Source organism: Rhamphochromis longiceps, linkage group LG6, assembly GCF_057381845.1.
Source record: "Rhamphochromis longiceps isolate RC_006_pf linkage group LG6, R_longiceps_female_GT1.1, whole genome shotgun sequence".
NCBI classification, from domain to species: Eukaryota; Metazoa; Chordata; class Actinopteri; order Cichliformes; family Cichlidae; genus Rhamphochromis; species Rhamphochromis longiceps.
The window spans coordinates 45,562,224-45,580,552 of NC_140562.1; the positions used below are offsets into that span (position 1 = coordinate 45,562,224).

Below are 18,329 nucleotides of genomic sequence, written 5' to 3' on the forward strand. Positions count from 1 at the left end.
ACACTTCATGTTTAAAAAATAATGATTTAGAAAAACCTTACAGGTGCAGTCAGTCATTTTCTGAGGTTATTTAATAGAAAACATGATGTAGTTCTTATAGATATGCTTTGAACAGTGTGTAATGACGTCTTCTGATAATCTGATGTGTTCTCAGAAACTCATAATTCGTGTATTAAAACTAAGGAGTGGGTTTGCAGTTTGTAGAAGGCGCCACGTTCCCCCAACATTTTGAATACAGCGGACGTCTCCTTTGTGGATAAGGACGCGTTCCTCGTATACGGCTGCAGACCGGCTGTAGCGCGCAAAGGCAGAGAAGTCGAAGGCGTTCTCGTGCAGTGGAGAGACATTTAGATCTGTGTCTGCTCGCCTCATCTACTGAACTGAAGTCACCTGAAAACGTGAAGAAAGAAGAACAAACAGAGAAGCAGCTCATCGTCTCAGACTCCCTCTTTATACCAACAGAGGAGTCGCCCCCTGCTGGACATGAGGAAGAATGCAGGTCAGATTGGCCCAAACAGAAGAAGCCTGTGGCTGTAAAAGTGACGAAGCTTTTGCCTGGAAATGCTCGATGTGCTGCTGCTGAACAGGAGACAAACCCGGAGTGACGTGTGACGTTTCCACAACCACTAAAATCACGTCTCACCAGCAAAGTGATAATAAAGTACAAACAGACATTGTGCACGGTGTCAGTTCATCAGCAGGAGTGTCATTCTCCCACACTCTGCAGTCGAGGATCAGGATGGATCGTAAGTTTTACTGCATGTTTCATCCTGACAGTACAGAACTCCATATTTACGACACATGAAGCACAGACGTAGTCAACAATCACCTCCACAGCGACACGTCAAAACATCCTGCAAGCCAACATAACACAACACGACAAATAACTGATGACCCACAGAGAGCAGGTCTGCAGGTCAACTCGCTCTGACGCTCAGCAACGCCTTCGTGTTTCTGCGAGAACGGGAAGCTGAACCACAAACACGTCCCACCTGGACAATGACCTCGTTGGATGACCCTCTGGATCGGGCTTTTTATTTGCACAACCACAGAAATCCCACAAATCCAGTTTAGCATTAACTGTGAAACCACGGGAACTCGCGCTGACGTCACAATCAAAGTTTCTGTTTGCTTCGTCCTCAGTCGGCAGCTGCTGCTGTGCTTCCTGTGTGCGCTCTAATCCGTTCACGTTTTCTTGGCTGTTGGACTAAAATTCGCCGGCTCACAGCGAACACGCACACACACACCATGAAGTGGTTAAATAACACGGCTTTAAATTATTCTCCACTGTGGAAATGCAGATTTCACTTTGACCAAATTATTATGTTTTTCTTTATTCCCACGATGCAACAAAGGTTTACAGTTACAGGTCACATGGTTCTAATAAGAGATACCACTGACATGCATGAAACATATATTCTATATATGAGCGTATAAAATGACTGGATACATCTAAAGTCGATAATCGTATTCACACGTCCATCTTTCCAAAGGTTATTTTTAGGACTGCACCGCCTGATAATGACGCAGGAACCTCTGGAGCTGAAAATGAAGCGAGCTGCAGTTCCTCTACTGACCACTTGAGGGTGTCTCCATCAGCCAGCAGCGGCACACAGAGCGTTAAAACATCAGACTGTAAATAAACGATGGCCACTGTGACATCACTCGGTGTTTTCGGGGCTTCTCGTCCTGAAGTCTCATCATTAGCGACCTGAGCTAACCGCGCGTAACGACACTTTATGGTAACATGTCAGAGAAATATTTCAAAGTGAAAATAAATCAGTTTGATGATAAAAACGGAGCGGAGACAGTAAATACAGTCAGCTGATCTTTATTGCTCTAGAGTACACAACACACGGCAGCAGAGCGTCGACCAATCGGGCGACGTCCCGCGTGGCAGCGGTTTATCTGTTGCACAGATCAGAACTGCAACAGCTGGCAGTCATCACGGGCGGACGATTCAGGATCCTGCAGGCCAGCGACTTCAAGCAGCCCTTTGTGTGCGTTACCACTGTGAAAACCAAAGGACAGAAGTGACCGTCACACATCGTCCCAGCCGCTCACAGTGCCCGTGAGGCGGCCCAGCATGCATTTGTTCTCTTTTCTTTGCATAAACGTCAGAGCGACGCAAGGCGAGACTTACCCGGCCCAGAAGTGATGACGAGAGTAGAGCAGACGTCGTTGGAGCTGGAGCACGTCTCCACAGGACGTGAACAGAACTTCTGGCCTCCACAGTGACACTCCAAGGCTTCACCTGCAAAACACGTCAAAGAACCACCTTCAGCCGTCGCCAGCAGCCCCACGGTTCACTCACGCCGCGACAGACCGTCTTACAAACATCAAATAAATGTAACAGATGAACGGAGAGCAGGTCTGCGGGTTAACTCACTCTGACTGACGGCCAGCAGCAGCAGCACAGCGAGCATCACAGTCTTCATGTTTCTGCGGGAACAGGAAACTCAACCACAAACACTTCCCACCTGGACGATGATCCCGTCTGTCGGTCGGGCTTTTTATTTCTGCTTTTTGCCTAATTTGGGAAAACCCACAAATCCAGTTTAGCATTAACTGTGAAACCCCGGGAGCAGGTTGGTGTCGACATCAGCTGCTATTGACACTTTCTAAGATCCTTCTTGTTTCCTGAGTTTTCTCTGTGTAATAAAAACACTTATTTATGAACACGATGATGAAGTGTGTGGTTAAACTCCGAGCAAAGCCACCGTTTCAATGTTGAGAGAATCATGAGTCAGAGGGAAAAACCAGCTGGTTCAAAGTTTCTGTTTGCTGTGGACGCCCTCAGACCAGCTTTGATGCTTCCTGTACGTCTGGCGATGCTTCGCTGCTGCTGTGCTTCCTGTGCGCTCTAATTCATCAGCAGGGACAGTTTCTTTAATCCGAGGCTCACAGATAACAGGAAGTTCACACACAGAGCTTTTAGATTGCCCACAGGGTTTATGCTGTTTTGAGAAATCAATCATCTTTGCCTGTTTTCTTCTTCTTCGATCAATAAGAGGAGCAGGTCGGTTTTGTCTCCTTCATAATAGAAACCATCGTTTAAAAACTGAGGTGATCTGAGACGCTTTGTGTCACTAAAGCAGCAGCAGCAGCGTTTCACTGCGTCGTGTAGATGAGCTGATGACGTGTTTGTTTCTCTGTGAAGGAGACCTGAACTGCATCGCGGGGGCGACGTCCCGTAACGGAGCGTTCATCTGGGACGTCAGGAAAGGAAAAATCATCACTCGCTTCAACGAGGTGAGTAGGGCCGCGCCCCCGTGTGTCTGAACCCGATCGCACGATGCACAGCGTGATGCGTCTGTCTGTCTTCCTCCAGCACGGTAAGAACGGCATTTTCTGTATTTCCTGGAGCCACAAGGATTCAAAGCGGATCGCTACCTGCAGCGGAGACGGATTCTGGTGAGTGCTTCCCCTTCTCTCCCGACGACGGCGTCGTGTTTGTCCTTTGCAGTGATTCGTGTTTTTATTGTTGTTGTGGCGACAGCATCATCCGGACCATCGACGGTAAAATCCTGCACAAGTACAAACACCCCGCTGCTGTGTTCGGCTGCGACTGGAGCCAGAACAACAAGTAAGACCTGCGTCCACATCGTTGGGCTTCACTTGAATCATTTAAGCAACATGGTAGGATGTCACAGCTCGGAGAAGGAAAAACAGGGGACACAGGACGAGGACGGTGAGTGTCACAGCCCGGGCTGTCTGGAGGTTATCCAGGCACAAAACGTGTCACCCAAGTGCTTTAAAGGACCCAGCGGCTCGTTTACATGAACGTCTACGGCAGGTTCAGAGCTGGACGTCACACTGAACAGGGCTGAGTGCTGTTGTTACGGTTTAAGCCTCCTGCTCACCAGCTCTGTGAGTCCGATGAGTTTATGGTCCCAGTCGATGAAGAAGACATGATGTTCTTCTAAGTTCCTCTGTAGTGTCAACAATCAGCACGTGCTAAAGTGTACAGTAGAGCTAAATATGGGCTAATATCTACACACACACGATACACTGACCCCATCGTCCAGCAGCGTGTACACCCTCCTGTAGCAGGACGAACCTGCGCTGATGTTTCCTGTGTGACTTCATTAGTCTGTCTCATCCAGGTGGAGGAGTCTTCTTCACAGCGTTGCTCATGCACAGCTCTCTGGAGGTCCAGCTCTGGCCTCTGGTTCAGACCTGGACTTTGTCCCATCGATGACCCAGTCTGGTCCGAGCTGTAGCCTCTGTGTTCACTCAGACCGCCCTCCCTCCTCCTTTGTGCTGACGGCTACTGCGAGCTGTTGGTTTCCTCCAAACGTGCTTCACAGACAAACGTCTGCACTTTGTTCTCGTCTGTTCCTGAGGTCTGTGCTTCGTATAGCTGCATCCACACAAAGCCAGCGCTGCAGTTCCTCTGATGTCCAGCAGTGTTTGTGTGAGCGAGAATAGAGACCAAACGACGAGGTCACGGTTTGACCCGTCGGTATTTCCTATTTAAACCAGCATCACAGCGGGTTTACGTTTCCAGGGAAGAGTGTGCAGCAGCTCTGAGGGGTCAAAGGTCCGTGTGCACCGACATCAGCTGATGGAGGAGCTGTGGGTGGTGCGTGTTCGTTAACGCTGAGCAGCAGGTTGAAATAAAGCGCAGTGATCCTTTAAAGCTGTGAGAACGTCACCGTGTGCTTCTGTCTGCAGGGACATGATAGCGACGGGCTGCGAGGACAAGAACGTGCGCGTGTACTACCTGGCCACGAGCTCGGACCAGCCTCTGAAGGTGTTCACGGGACACCTGGCCAAGGTGTTCCACGTTCGCTGGTCCCCCCTGAGAGAGGGCATCCTGTGCTCTGGATCGGATGATGGGTGAGTGCAGACACACTGAGAGGAGGAGGCGGAGCACGCCGTCCCAAGTTAGCCTTGGTTCAAAGAGTGTGTGTGTGTGTGTGTGTGTGTGTGTGTGTGCGTGTGTGCGTGTGTGTGTGTGTGCGTGTGTGCGTGTGTGTGTGTGTGTGTGCAGGACTGTTCGTATCTGGGACTACACGCAGGACGCCTGCATCAATGTGCTGAGCGGGCACACGGCTCCGGTCAGAGGCCTGATGTGGAACACAGAGGTGCCTTACCTGCTCATCTCAGGTAACGTCTCTACAAGCGTCCCCTCCCCTGGTGTGTGAGTTGTGCGCAGTGGGCGGTCTCAGGAGACCGATGTGCTCGTTTGTGCTGTTTCGCAGGTTCCTGGGATTACACCATCAGAGTGTGGGACACCAGAGACGGCACGTGTTTAGACACGGTCTACGACCACGGAGCCGACGTGTACGGTGAGTCGGGCTCCGCTTCCCGTTTACGGCGCGCTTCAGTAAACATTCGTGTGCGTTCCTGTCACAGCCGCTCACTCTGTGCGTGTGCAGGTCTCACGTGCCATCAGAGCCGTCCCTTCACCATAGCGAGCTGCAGCAGGGACAGCACGGTGAGGCTGTGGTCCCTCACGCCGCTCATCTCCCCTCTGCTGCTGAACGTCCTCGCTGACCAGCCCTGGGAGAAGATCATCGGAAACACAGGTGGGAACTCACCTGAACTTTAATCTGCTCACTCGTGCTGCCGGTGTCATTGTTGTACCGCTGTGCTGCGGGGTCGCTAACCCCCGAACCTACAAGCTGCTTCAAAGTGACAAACGTTTGTTTCTATGGCGGCGTTACAGTTTCGTCATGGCGAGCGTTGAAGCGTCGAGCTCACTGCTTCTGATCGCTCCCTGATTTATGTCTTATTGTCACTATTTTAACTTTATGACCGTTTTTGTTTCTTATCATTATAATGAAGTCTCTGTGTGCGTGTGCGTGTGTGCGTGTGTGCGCGCGTGCGTGTGTGTGTGTGCAGACACAGCTATGGTTCCCGGCTCTCCGCCGCTGCTCTGTGGAAAAGTATCCAGAGACATCAAGCAGGAGCTGGACAAGCTGAGCTTCGACATCAGAGCCAAGAAGCTTCGCTGGTTCTCTGAATGCTTTTCGGTAACGACCTCGATGTCAGGTGCTGTTTAAGCCGACAGCCCCGCGCTGAGGTGCGGGGCTGTGAGCTCGTAGCTCTCCATCAGAGTCCGAGTACGAGGAGCTGAGGAGAGCTTGCTGCTGCTCATCACGTCCACACTGAGCTCACAGAGATGAATCCTGCCTACACTGTTTAATATAACATTCATCATACGTAGGTCACCAGCCTGTCGCTGAGCTGCGTTTCTAATGATTCAGGTCAGTTTTATTTATACGGCACCAAATCAGGACAAAAGCCAGAGATGAATAATAACTAATGATTTATAGATAAAGTTGACTTTGAATTACAGAGAGGTGACCTGGAAGTCTCAGACCAGCCTTTGTGAAAGCAAAGGAGATACATCCCATAATTCACAGCAGCACAAGCTCAGACTCTTCATAAAGACCGCACGGTCCTTTTACCAAGCTCTAGAACGATGTCATAGCTTAGTAACATCCTCTCACTGCTGTAATAGAGCTAAAAGCTAAGGTTCGCCGGGGGCGGAGCTTCTTCTGTTATGACCAATGACATTTATCCTTATTAAACTGAGACATGAGGGGAGAGTCTTTGGTCGTGTCCAAATTCATGGGCTGCATCCTCCTGAGGACCCGGCCTTCGCGGTCTACGTGGGCCGGGTCCTCAGAAGGTCGGTAGGCCGGAAGTAAACGGCTGACGGTCTCGCCTTCAGATTAGCGTCGCCGCTGTCTCGGTGGAGTTTAATAAACTCGGCCGTCTGCTCCTTGCTATCTAAAATATAACAGGACACTGGAGGAAACTCTCGACCGTCTGTTTACTCGGTTTTCTGTTTGACGTTTATTCAGCTGTGTAAAAACCACCCGATGGATTAATAAAGTTTTATCGAATCGAATCTAATAGCTTTAATCTCAGCCAAACCGATTTACTCACGAACAAACAAAACACTGAAAAAAGCCCAACAATAACATCTGTAGGTTGTCTAAGTGAATTATATATCACGTTTAACCCGAGCAGCGAAACTCCGCGGTGATCTGAACATGATGTGCCGGGAGTTGTGCCGTTCTCGGCGGCTTCAGTAACCCTCGAGCTCCCGGCTAGCTGTCGAGCTGGTGGGTAGCAGACGCCTCCGAAAACATCGAAGCACTTTAGCAAATATGGGATATCTTGATAAACCGAGCAGATATTTGATGTTTACACAGCTACTTTCTCACCTGAAAATATGTTAAAAATTTATTTTGTGACCCAGAAATATTAGTAAGAGTAGTCAAAGGAGCTTGCAAAGAAAAGCGTCTGGACTTCTTTAAGTTGCTTGAAGACGTTTCACCTCTCATCCGAGAAGCTTCTTCAGTTCTAAGGTCAAATGGTGGAGAGTCCCAGATATAAACCTAGTGGGAGTGACCCCCCACAGAGGGACAAAAGGACCCCTGATGATCCTCTAATCGCCTGAGCCAAGGTGGGAAACTGGGTGTGGGTCCCAATCAGCCAGAGTTTCGGGTGAGCTCATTGTGAAACCTGGCCCCACCTTATCATGCGAATTCCTGAGGTCAGATGGCCCAGGATGTGAGTGGGCGTTAAGGCGTCTGGGGAGGGATCTCAAAACTGGATTATAGATGGCAGAGAGTTGGTGTCGTAAACCCCGCCTCTGTTCAAAGATGGTCGCTCACAGTGGACATAGATGCTTCTTTCACTCCTCTTTCAAACCATCTGTCCTCTCTGTCCAAAATGTGAACATTGGCATCCTCGAAAGAGTGACCTTTGACCTTTAGATGCAGATGGACTGCTGAGTCTTGTCCTGTGGAGGTGGCTCTTCTGTGTTGTGCCATGCGCTTGTGAAGTGGCTGTTTGGTCTCTCCGATGTAGAGGTCTGAGCATTCCTCGCTGCACTGTACAGCATACACCACATTGTTAAGTCTGTGTTTTGGCGACCTTAGAACTGAAGAAGCTTCTCGGATGAGAGGTGAAACGTCTTCAAGCAACTTAAAGAAGTCCAGACGCTTTTCTTTGCAAGCTCCTTTGACTACGATGACCTGGATGACTGAGAACCTTCACAGACATTAGTAAGAGTAATATTAAAAACTTAGTAGCGGCCGCCATTGCTGGAAACTGGAGTTTGGCTGGGCCGTGCTATGAATTCTGGGATATGGTGCGCCACGAAGGACACACCCAACCCATCCTTCAAATTCGGGGAAAAGGAGGACGCATTTGTCGGCCGCATTCGGAGGAGTCTACGAATGTGGACAGCCTTCAGCGCGTCGCTGTGACGTAATCGGTCTACAAATGTGTCCTCAGGAGGATGCAGCCCATGAATTTGGACACGCCCTTTGTGTTTGGTGCTTTTCTCCTCCTGCCAAGCTTTTCACTGCGAGCGCAGCCTCGTTTGTCTGTTTGACCTCCTCCTCCTGTTCCTCCTGCTCCTCCTCTTCCTCCTCCTCCCCTCCTCCTCCCCTCCTCCTGCTCCTCCCCTCCTCCTCCTCCTCCTGCTCCTTCCGTCCTCCTCCTCCTCCTCCTGCTCCTCCTCCTCCTCCTGCTCCTCCTCCACAGCCTGAACGTGATGTTTGCAGAACAGAGATCAGGACAGAGTGAAATCTGCTTTCATATTTACATATTTTTATTATTATTACAGATGTTACAGATTTTAAAACTACTTCCTGGTTTATTTGGAGTCTTCGCTGTGAGATCTCCTCCTGCTCCTCCTCCTGCTCCTCCTGCAAACGCGGCAGCAGTAAAGCCAGAGAACATCAGCATGTTAGCAGGATGCCACAGTCTGTGGTGGAGGAGAGGCTGGATTACTGGTCTGATTAAACATGTTTGAACGCATCAGCGTGCTGGTTTTCACACGTGTGTGTGTGTGTGTGTGTGTGTGTGTGTGTGTGTGTGTGTGTGTGTGTGTGTGTGTGTGTGTGTGTGTGTGTGTGCGCCAGCCTCCAGGTGGCAGCAGTAACCTGTGGGACCTGGTGTCAGTGATTAACGGCCAGGACGACTCGCTGCTCCCAGCCAGCTACAGCAAAGGAGTGATGCACATGAAGCACCTGCTCAAGTTTAAAACCGTGAGTCCTGATTGGTCCTTTCACCGTCACAGCTGACGGTTACCGCAGCGTGCACAGTCAGCGCCACACCTGTTCCTGCTTGAGTTGTGATCCAGCAGGAGACTGTTGGCTCATGCTCCTGCAGCTGCAGGCGTGCAGCACGTCTCTATTGCTGCTGCTGATCTGTGGAACGATCTGCCCCAGCACATCAGGGAGGCTCCTTCACTGTCCACGTTTAAAACACGTCTAAAACCCATGTTTACTCCTTGGTGTATGAAACAGTATGAGCCTGATCTTATTGTTCTACATCTAATTCTAATGATCATTTTCTAGCCTCAGCTTTTGTTTTCTTGTCTTCCAGTCTGAAGCTCAGGAGCTGACCATCGTGAAGATGTCCAAATTCGGAGGAGGAATCGGAGCGCCGAGCAAAGAGGAGCGGCTGAAGGAAGCCGCAGATATCCATCTGAGGCTGGGACAGACCCAACGATACTGTGAGCTGATGGTGGAGCTGGGACAGGTGTGTGTGTGTGTGTGTGAACTCACTGTTCAAATGAAACTTTGACTAAAACAAAAAGCAGGAAGAGTTTGAGTGACGCTGCACCGAGGGCTCGGTGATGTGAGCGTTTGTGTGTTTCAGTGGGAGAAAGCGTTGTCTGTGGCACCGGGAGTCTCCATGAAGTACTGGAAGAAGCTCATGCAGAGGTAACACCGAGCACCAACCCAGAGAACCACCGAGCGTCGCGCCCGTTTCTGACATGAAAGGCTGCACTTAATGTTTTCTGACTCAACATGAGTGCGCTGAGGTCGGGCCCATCGGCAGCACAGATGACTGTTTGTAAGGTTTAAGGCGATCGTGCGTCCATGACGTGTTTAAGTGTTAGGCTGCAAACGCAGAGCAGCGAGGCCACAAAGGTCACGATAAAGAAACGGTTTATAAGGTTTATCGTCATCATCACCCGAGTCTCACATTCCTGCTGCTCCACACGCTTCATATCAGCCTGTGCTTGTGGCAGGAGAGCGGACCAGCTGATGGCCGAGGATAATGACGACGCCATCCCGTACTGCGTCGCCACGGGAGACATCAAAAAACTGGTGACGTTCTTCAGCGGGAGAGGACAGCTGCTGGAGGCCTTACTGATAGCACAGGTACAAAGATCGCACCAACACGGACGCATCACCTGTGACGAGGGACGCACAGGTGACAACATCCTAACCATGAATGTTTTTAGGGAGCGTGTGAGGGGAACATACGTGCACCTCAAAGCTCTGCAGCCAACCACACGACTAATGACGTGGACAACAGGCAGCAGTACCAGAGGTAGCACGCACACACACACAGACACGCACGCACGCACACACACACACACACACAGGCACGCACGCACGCACACACACACAGACACACACGCACGCGCGCACGCACACACGCACGCGCGCACGCACACACACACACACACAGAGGCACGCACGCACGCACACACACACACACACACAGGCACGCACGCACGCACACACACACACACACACAGGCACGCACGCACGCACACACACACAGACACACACACGCACGCGCGCACGCACACACGCACGCGCGCACGCACACACGCACGCACGCACGCACACACGCACGCACGCACGCACACACACGCACGCACACACGCGCGCACGCACACACACACACACGCACGCACGCACGCACGCACACACGCACACACACACGCTCACACGCACACTCGCACACACACACACACGCACACACACACATGCACACACGCACGCACGCACACACGCACGCGCGCGCACACACACACACACACACACACACACGCACACGCACACACAGGTCAGAGCAGACAGATGCTGATACTCTGCTGATCTCAGGTCAGCTTCTCCTCCTTAGTTTAACTGAACACCTGTGTGAGTCACACCTGCAGACCTCTGTGGCTCTCCTCTCTCTGCAGCCTCCTCCATAAGGTTTGTAAGGACCTCGCTGAGTGGTACTTCCAGGACGGATGCTCTGTGCTGGCGGCGTGCTGCCACCTGGCCGTGGACGACGTCGAGGTGAGTGTCGCAGTCGCCGTCTTCGGCATTTCTTTGCGCTCCGCTTTAAAACATGGCTGAAGTGTGTGCGGACGTGTGCTTTGGTTCCAGTTAGCCATGTCCAGTCTGATGCGAGGTAACGAGCTGGAGCTGGCCGCGTGTGTGGGCATCGTCCTCGGAGAGGGGGCCAATCAGAGCACGGCTTACTGCCTTCAGCTCCTTGCCAGGAAGTACATGACCAATCCGACATGGTAGGCTTTTGTGTTGCTTTGCCCCCACACGAAGACCGCCGTCCCCTGAGCACGCTCAGTTAACTGAACTGGTCACATGATTTGGTTTAGTTTGAGAACAGATCAGATCGGGGGATTTAAGGGCGTGGCTTTGCTTTGACACATCCTTTTGATTGGCTCTCTTTTGTGAAATTCGCAATGTCAGGGAACTGTTCCCTGACAGGTGCAGCTGTTGGCGCTCAAAGGTGGGCGGGTACAGACTTAAACAAATCAGTGTGCAGGCCGCTTACCTGCACAGTGCGAACCAATCAGGACAAAGTAAACGTCCACGTAGGAGAAACTGCAGTTCCTCTAATGTCCACTCGAGGCTCCAACAGTGAGTCCGTCCTCACGGACAAACCGCTGGGTGACGTCACATATCCAGCTGTGCTGGCGCCCAGCTGTCAGCTACAAGCTGACTCAGGACACACGGACGCAGTCGCAGCCACGAGCACACACAGCTGCTTCACTCTGTGGCTCCATAAAAGCTGCACATGATAAAAACATGACCCTCATCTTCTCTGTGTTTACACTTAGGGAGCTGTCAGCTGACCTGCTGCGAATGATTCCCGACAACCACGTCTTATTGGCTAAACTCTGCGCGTTTTACCCGGGGACTGCGGCTGAAATCAACCAGCTGCATGAAAGGGTGCGTACGCTCGACTCCTTCTGGGTAAAATGTAAACGTTGCAGTGATCGGTAAATACTTAAAGCCTTTATTTAATAGACAACAGCAGAAACATGTTTGCAGCGGACGTGGGCGTGTACATGTCGATATTAACGCGTGATGATGTCGCTCGCTGTCTTTAAAGTGCGGCCTGCCTTCACTGGAGGAGTGTAAGGTGCTGGCAGAAGAAGCTGTGAATGAAGGAGACTTGTTTTCAGCGGTTAAACTCCGCCTGCTGAGCCCCGAGCCTGAGGTCGCCCTGCAGATCGGGATAAACCACGTCAAAGGTACTCACACATCAGCGTCAGTGCAGCAGCTGGAAGTTCACAGAAAACAAAGATTTCATGTGTTTTTTCTCCATGTTTTAGTTCATGTTTTTAATGTTTATGGCTCACCCCAACCGCTCGCAGCAGATGGCCCCGCCCCTCCCTGAGCCTGGTTCTGCTGCAGGTTTCTTCCTGTTAAAAGGGAGTTTTTCCTTCCCACTGTCGCCAAAGTGCTGCTCATAGGGGTCATATGATGGTTGGGTTTTCTCGGCGTTATTGTAGGTCGTTACATTACAACCTGAAGCGCCTTGAGGCGACTGTTGTTGTGATTTTTTTAAACTGAAGAGCTAACCGATCGTCCACAATAGTCATAAACACTGATGAGTGTTAGGGTCCAGGGTTTACCCCGCCTCTCGCCCTGTGGCAGCTGGGATAGGCTCCACCCCCTGCGACCCTGATAAGGATAATGATGGACGGGCTGATTAGTTCAAATCTTGCTTTTCATTTTTTTCCCTCCTCAGAACAGCTGGCTGGATCTGATTGGACGGTGGATGACATTCAGCCAATCCTGGACCTGATGAGTTACATTAGAACTGACCGCCTCATCACGACCAAGACCACCGAGTGAGAACGACTGTTTATTAGAAACAACGTTTGTTCTTACCACACACAGAGCTCACTGACCTGAGTGTGTGTCTGTGTGTGTGTGTCTGTGTGTGTGTGCAGAGCCCGCAGTGAGCTGCTCATCCTCTGTGGTTATATTGGAGCTCTGCTGGCCATTAGAAGACAGTACAGCAGCATCGTACCTGCACTCTACGAATACACCAGGTACACACACACACACACACACACACACACACACACACACTGTGAGTGCACACACACACACACACACACACACACACACACACACACACACACTGTGAGTGCACACACACACACACACACACACACACACACTGTGAGTGCACACACACACACACACACACACACACACACACACACACACACACACTGTGAGTGTGCAGACACACACACACACACACACACTCACAGTGTGTGTGTGTGTGTGTGTGTGTGTGTGTGTCTGCACACTCACAGTGTGTGTGTGTGTGTCAGCAGCATGAAAGCTGACGCTGGATTCTCTTGGAGCGCACACAGAGGATTTTCCAGTCCTGCACACAAAGAGCAGTTTTCTCAGTGTGAGGTCAGCACTCAGACTGTCCTGTGGTTATAAAACAGAAAGTTTTTATTAGTCCACATCAATGTTTTTACTGTGACCGACTGTGAAAAACAGCAGTTTGTCTGGTACACGATCATAAAACATCGTGGCTCAAGAGTTGGGAGTTCGCCTTGTAATCGGAAGGTTGCTGGTTCGAGCCCCGGCTCGGACAGTCTCGGTCGTTGTGTCCTTGGGCAAGACGCTTCACCCGTTGCCTACTGGTGGTGGTCAGAGGGCCCGGTGGCGCCAGTGTCCGGCAGCCTCGCCTCTGTCAGTGCGCCCCAGGGTGGCTGTGGCTACAATGTAGCTGCCATCACCAGTGTGTGAATGTGTGTGTGAATGGGTGGATGACTGGATATGTAAAGCGCTTTGGGGTCCTTAGGGACTAGAAAAGCGCTATATAAATACAGACCGTTTCTGTTTATGTGACTTCATTATGTTGGTTTAGCATGAATGTCCCTGAATGTCTTTAGTTTATTTACATTTTTTAATGTAATTTCTACCATTTTAACTTTAAGAGGAAACTAAAACATCAGTAGGAAAAGTTGTAACACAGTTCAAATTCCAACATCTACGCCCTCCTTCACATTTTCCAAATCCATCCAAAGGGCCAGGCTGGAGTCTCTGCCAAGCCCACTCTGGCCCCCGGGCCTTATGTTTGACACCCCTGGTTTAAACCTCAGCTGAAGCTTTGGAGCGCTACAGGCAGGTTTACATTTTCCTTGATCGTAATCAATGTTCAGCATCTCCTGATTTGTTTGGACACAAGCGTCAAAATAACTTCCAGAAACAGGAACAGATATCACCGTGCGCGGTGACGTCAGCTAATATCGGCTTTTGATTTGGAATTATCGACGATGATTGTTTGGATCTGCTGCACGCCAGCGTCTGTGAACGCGTTTCTTTGTGTTTCTCAGTCAGCTGCTGAAGCGGCGAGAGGTGTGTGTCCCTCTGAAGATCGAGCAGCTGTCTGTGGAGCTGGACGCCTGGAGGGCCTGCACACAAGCTAACAGCATGTACGTCACACACACACACACACACACACACACACACACACACACACACACACACACACACACACGTTGTATCAATAACACTACAAGGTGCTCACATTAACGAGCAGAGGTGTAGCAGTGATGCTGAAGAGCGGCCAGGATGAGGCCGGTCACCAAGGCAACTGCATCACGACACATGAAGGAGCCGCATCTGCCGTTAGACTGAGATGGTCACTGAGTGATCGGCTAACTGAAGAATCGTCACTCTGAGGTTTGGAGGACTTCCTGATGAGGGGAAATCAGATGGATGAAGAGCACCAGGAGCCATTACGGCCCACTCTGAAATCAGTGAAGTGGAAGCTTTACTTCCTCTCTGTCTGGGTGGAAATGTGCTCGTCACTGAATGAGGATCTTCTTCTCAGGGCTGAACGTCCCAGCGGCACACAGTGACCCGTGTTTGCACCACAGCCCGATGAAATCAAAGCGCTTGAAGAAAAATGAACCAAATCCTGGACTTCATATAAGATAGTAAAGTTTTAATGATTTATCATGGAGCTCGTCAACATCAGGAAGAGCTTCAGAATAAAATATATGACTGTCTCGTCAGTGCTGTCCCCTCCAGCTCAGCAGCACTCAGATGAAGGCGGCTCCACCTTGTGGTGCTGTTCTGAAACTGCACTTCATAAGCTGCTATTTAAGGAAGCAGAGCATCAAAGATGAACTCGGCCTATCAGTAAGAGCCGTGCATACGGTCTCCCAGCACTAGTGCATGGTTAATTCATTACTAGCATCTTCCTAATACATCCAGAAATGTTTTTATGTACACATAACTGCTCTGCTTCCACCATCCCCACAGCTGAGCAGCGCCACATGCAGACTTACTGCTGGGGACGCGAGCAAGTGTGTGCATGCACATGCATGCACACACATGCACACTTAGGCACACACATGCACACGCATGCAAACGTAGGCACATGCATGGACACGTAGGCACACGCATGGACTTGCATGGACACGCATGGACACGTAGGCATGTTGCTGGGCTGATGTTCAGTCATTAAAGCTCTTTTATGATTATTCATCTTAAAGAGACGTCAAAGCTGCGGCTTCCACCAAAAACAGGAACAATCACCACAACAGAGAAGCTCAGACGCCGTCAGTGCAGCGAGTCTGGTCCAGTTTAAGGACTCATTGCTTCATTACTGAGTGGACTCAGCTGCAAAGAGTGCACACCCCAGAGTGCAGACCACAGTTTCCCTGAGCCTTACCTAACATAGCTCCATCTTTGACCCAGAACTTGAGTCCTGATCCTGAAACGGGCCCTTTGAAGAGGAACAGAGCAGGGATGAGCTTCTAGAACAACATCGCGCTATCAGTTTGTCACAAACAGCTGGACAAGTTTCATTTCTTTATTTTAGTCTGTGGTTTCCTGTAAGCAGTGACTGCAGTCAGCAAGCTGCAGGCCACAGACGGCTGTTTGAAACTCACACTCACACACACACACTCACACACTCTGCGTCCCGGGTACATTTGTAGCAGACAAGTCTGAGTACATTTGTCACGTCTCAGTATTTTGTCAGTTTTTCTCTTTGTGTTTTTGGGTGTTCAAGCTTGATTATGAAGGCAAACCTACTGATGAGTTCTAGCCCTGAGTGGGTCTCTGGGGCCCGGTCCACACAGCTGGATGTTTTCATATTAAGAAAACAAAGTGTACGTATCATCTGTGAAAGTCCTCAGACTCCAGACTCCAAAGTGGAGCACTCGCTGAAAGCTGCTGCTGTTCCATGAAACAAAGCACGACCGAGTGCCTTCAGCTCGGCTCGCACTGATGCTGTAAACCGTCTTCTGTGAGAAAATGCTGCTGTTATCATGCAGTCCTCATGTCCACACACACTCACAGCAAACGTGCTTCCTTCCTGTCCGTCTGTCTCCAACAGCCCCCCGTCAGAGTGTCAAAGAGAAGAGTTCAGCTGCCTGCAGAGGAGAATCCAGCCGAGCCACAAAGGTAAACAGTCCTCACGCCTCAGAGCGCCGCATCACCAGCTGCAGCTCAGAGGGCGAGGAAAGAAGCATCGTGTTAATGATAATGACAACATTAAACCATGTCCTGACGTCTCTCAGGTGCGTTGCTCCTCTGCGGTGCTGACTACGTGACGGGCTCCAACCTGCCGAGTCACTCAGACCTCCAGCTGTCCTGCTTCACCGGGCAGAGAATACAGGTGTGTGTGTGTTTTAACATCTTTGTGGGGACCAAAATCCCACAGCATTGAAGGCATTTTTGAGACTCAAAATGTGGTTTTAGTGTCAGGTTACAGCAGACTTTCCCAAAGTGTGGGGCCCGCCCCCTAGGGGGGGTGCAGAGCCATTGCAGGGGGGGCGCGGCATGAAAAGGGAAAAAAACAAAACGCTTGCACACGGCTAGCACGGGCGCCCACACAAACGCACAGCAGGAGATGAAGCATCACTGAATATGTTTCCAAACCAACTTCATTCTAAGCCAAAGACTAGAAAATATGGTGAAGCAGATCTGCCCTTTGGCTTCACCTGCACAGGTGCTGAGGTAGGTCTCCCTGCAGGGTTGGTCTTCCCTGCATCAGGAGCAGCGCTGGGCTGTTTACATCACGGACAAACAGGATCCCACAGCTGTTTATGTTTTTAAACCCATTTTGCACAGAGAGGCATTTTTTGAAAAATGCATTGACAGCAATGTTGAACATTATTACACAGAAAAAACAACTACACGTAAAATAATCGCACCGTGACGCCTCTGCCTTTGTAAATGGAGGGACAGTAACTGTGTGTTTATATGTAAGAGTGTAAAACCTGCAGACAGAGACAAAATACTGTTAATCTGACTGTCTGCCATTCTGCAATTCCTCTCATGTAAGCAATAACGTGGCCACAGCGTGATGTGGAAAAAGGCTCATACCTTTGATGTTGCGTGACTCTGTATTCCTCGTCCACACGTAAACGCAAAAAATGAATTTTAAAAAATCTCCGTTTTCGGTGATTCGAAACGCTGTTTACGTGGACGAAACAGCTGCTTTTCAAAATCACCCGTGTACTCGTAAAACAAAGGGGGGCCCAGCAAAAAAAGTTTGGGAACCACTGGGTTACAGTAAGGTCATGGTTAGGGAAAGCATCGCGCCCATTAGCTGTCCCCACGAGCTCTGATTACCCGACGTGTTTCTGCACTGATGTGTCCAAAGCTCTGTCTGCTCTGTTTGAATGCTCAGGGTCCGGTGTTTTTGCTGGAGGACAATAAATCAGCCATCTCACTCAACGACGCTTTAATGTGGGCGAAGGTCAACCCCTTCTCCCCGCTGGGGACGGGACTCCGCATCAACCCCTTTTAACACACACGAAGAAGAGGAAGACGGTCACGGCGGCGATGAGACAGACACCAGCGGCTGAAGCTCAAACACTTTTTGCCAACTGAAGCTTCAGAGGAGCTCAAAGCTTTTGTAGATTTTGATATTGGTTAGCTGTTACGTGATGAGAATGTAGCCAACCAATCGTGCTTCACGTGTGGAGGAGGACTGGTGTTGAATGTGTCGTACTGGGTAGGACTCCCGCTTCATTTCCCACAATGTGATCATGTACATACAGGGTATAGATCTGAGTTCTTCTACTGTACAAAGAAAGCACTGGAATAAAGACACCACTGAGTATTTATGGGAGACTTTCTTTGTGTTCGTGTTAATCTTCTCTCAGCTGCTCCCTTTAGGAGTCACCACAGTGGATCACCTGCCTCCTTCTATCCCAGCGTTCTCCTCTGCCACACCAACTCTCTGCATGTCGCCTTCACTGCATCCACCAATCTTCTCTGAGGTCTTCCTCCTTTCCTGCTGCCTGGCATGTTCACCTCTCC

General features: G+C 50.3%; 1 protein-coding gene and 1 long non-coding RNA gene across 3 annotated transcripts in view; one reads left to right on the top strand and one right to left on the bottom strand.

Moving 5' to 3' along the window:
* The window catches only part of wdr17 (WD repeat domain 17), a 27,606-nt gene extending 9,477 nt beyond the window's left edge, over positions 1 to 18,129 (top strand). The window contains exons 10-32 of one of the 2 annotated variants that reach the window (XM_085408161.1): positions 3,161 to 3,252; positions 3,332 to 3,414; positions 3,500 to 3,586; positions 4,678 to 4,842; positions 4,997 to 5,112; positions 5,208 to 5,294; positions 5,385 to 5,534; positions 5,851 to 5,981; positions 8,895 to 9,020; positions 9,361 to 9,516; positions 9,637 to 9,701; positions 10,013 to 10,145; positions 10,229 to 10,317; positions 10,961 to 11,060; positions 11,151 to 11,290; positions 11,846 to 11,957; positions 12,121 to 12,262; positions 12,763 to 12,865; positions 12,968 to 13,069; positions 14,381 to 14,479; positions 16,396 to 16,463; positions 16,580 to 16,677; positions 17,695 to 18,129. In XM_085408161.1, the coding sequence (XP_085264287.1) occupies positions 3,161 to 3,252; positions 3,332 to 3,414; positions 3,500 to 3,586; positions 4,678 to 4,842; positions 4,997 to 5,112; positions 5,208 to 5,294; positions 5,385 to 5,534; positions 5,851 to 5,981; positions 8,895 to 9,020; positions 9,361 to 9,516; positions 9,637 to 9,701; positions 10,013 to 10,145; positions 10,229 to 10,317; positions 10,961 to 11,060; positions 11,151 to 11,290; positions 11,846 to 11,957; positions 12,121 to 12,262; positions 12,763 to 12,865; positions 12,968 to 13,069; positions 14,381 to 14,479; positions 16,396 to 16,463; positions 16,580 to 16,677; positions 17,695 to 17,814 (2,564 nt within the window). In that variant the 3' untranslated portion in view covers positions 17,815 to 18,129. Of the gene's footprint in view, positions 1 to 3,160; positions 3,253 to 3,331; positions 3,415 to 3,499; positions 3,587 to 4,677; positions 4,843 to 4,996; positions 5,113 to 5,207; positions 5,535 to 5,850; positions 5,982 to 8,894; positions 9,021 to 9,360; positions 9,517 to 9,636; positions 9,702 to 10,012; positions 10,146 to 10,228; positions 10,318 to 10,960; positions 11,061 to 11,150; positions 11,291 to 11,845; positions 11,958 to 12,120; positions 12,263 to 12,762; positions 12,866 to 12,967; positions 13,070 to 14,380; positions 14,480 to 16,395; positions 16,464 to 16,579; positions 16,678 to 17,694 lie in introns of both variants that reach the window. The other variant, XM_085408160.1, reaches the window with a different exon arrangement.
* LOC146668902 (uncharacterized) lies at positions 1,824 to 2,710 on the bottom strand. Its single transcript, XR_014911917.1, has 3 exons — positions 2,390 to 2,710; positions 2,144 to 2,254; positions 1,824 to 2,011 (listed from the first exon to the last, which is right to left on the bottom strand). It is a non-coding gene; the product is annotated as an uncharacterized LOC146668902 (long non-coding RNA).
* Positions 18,130 to 18,329: the final 200 nt, after the last annotated feature.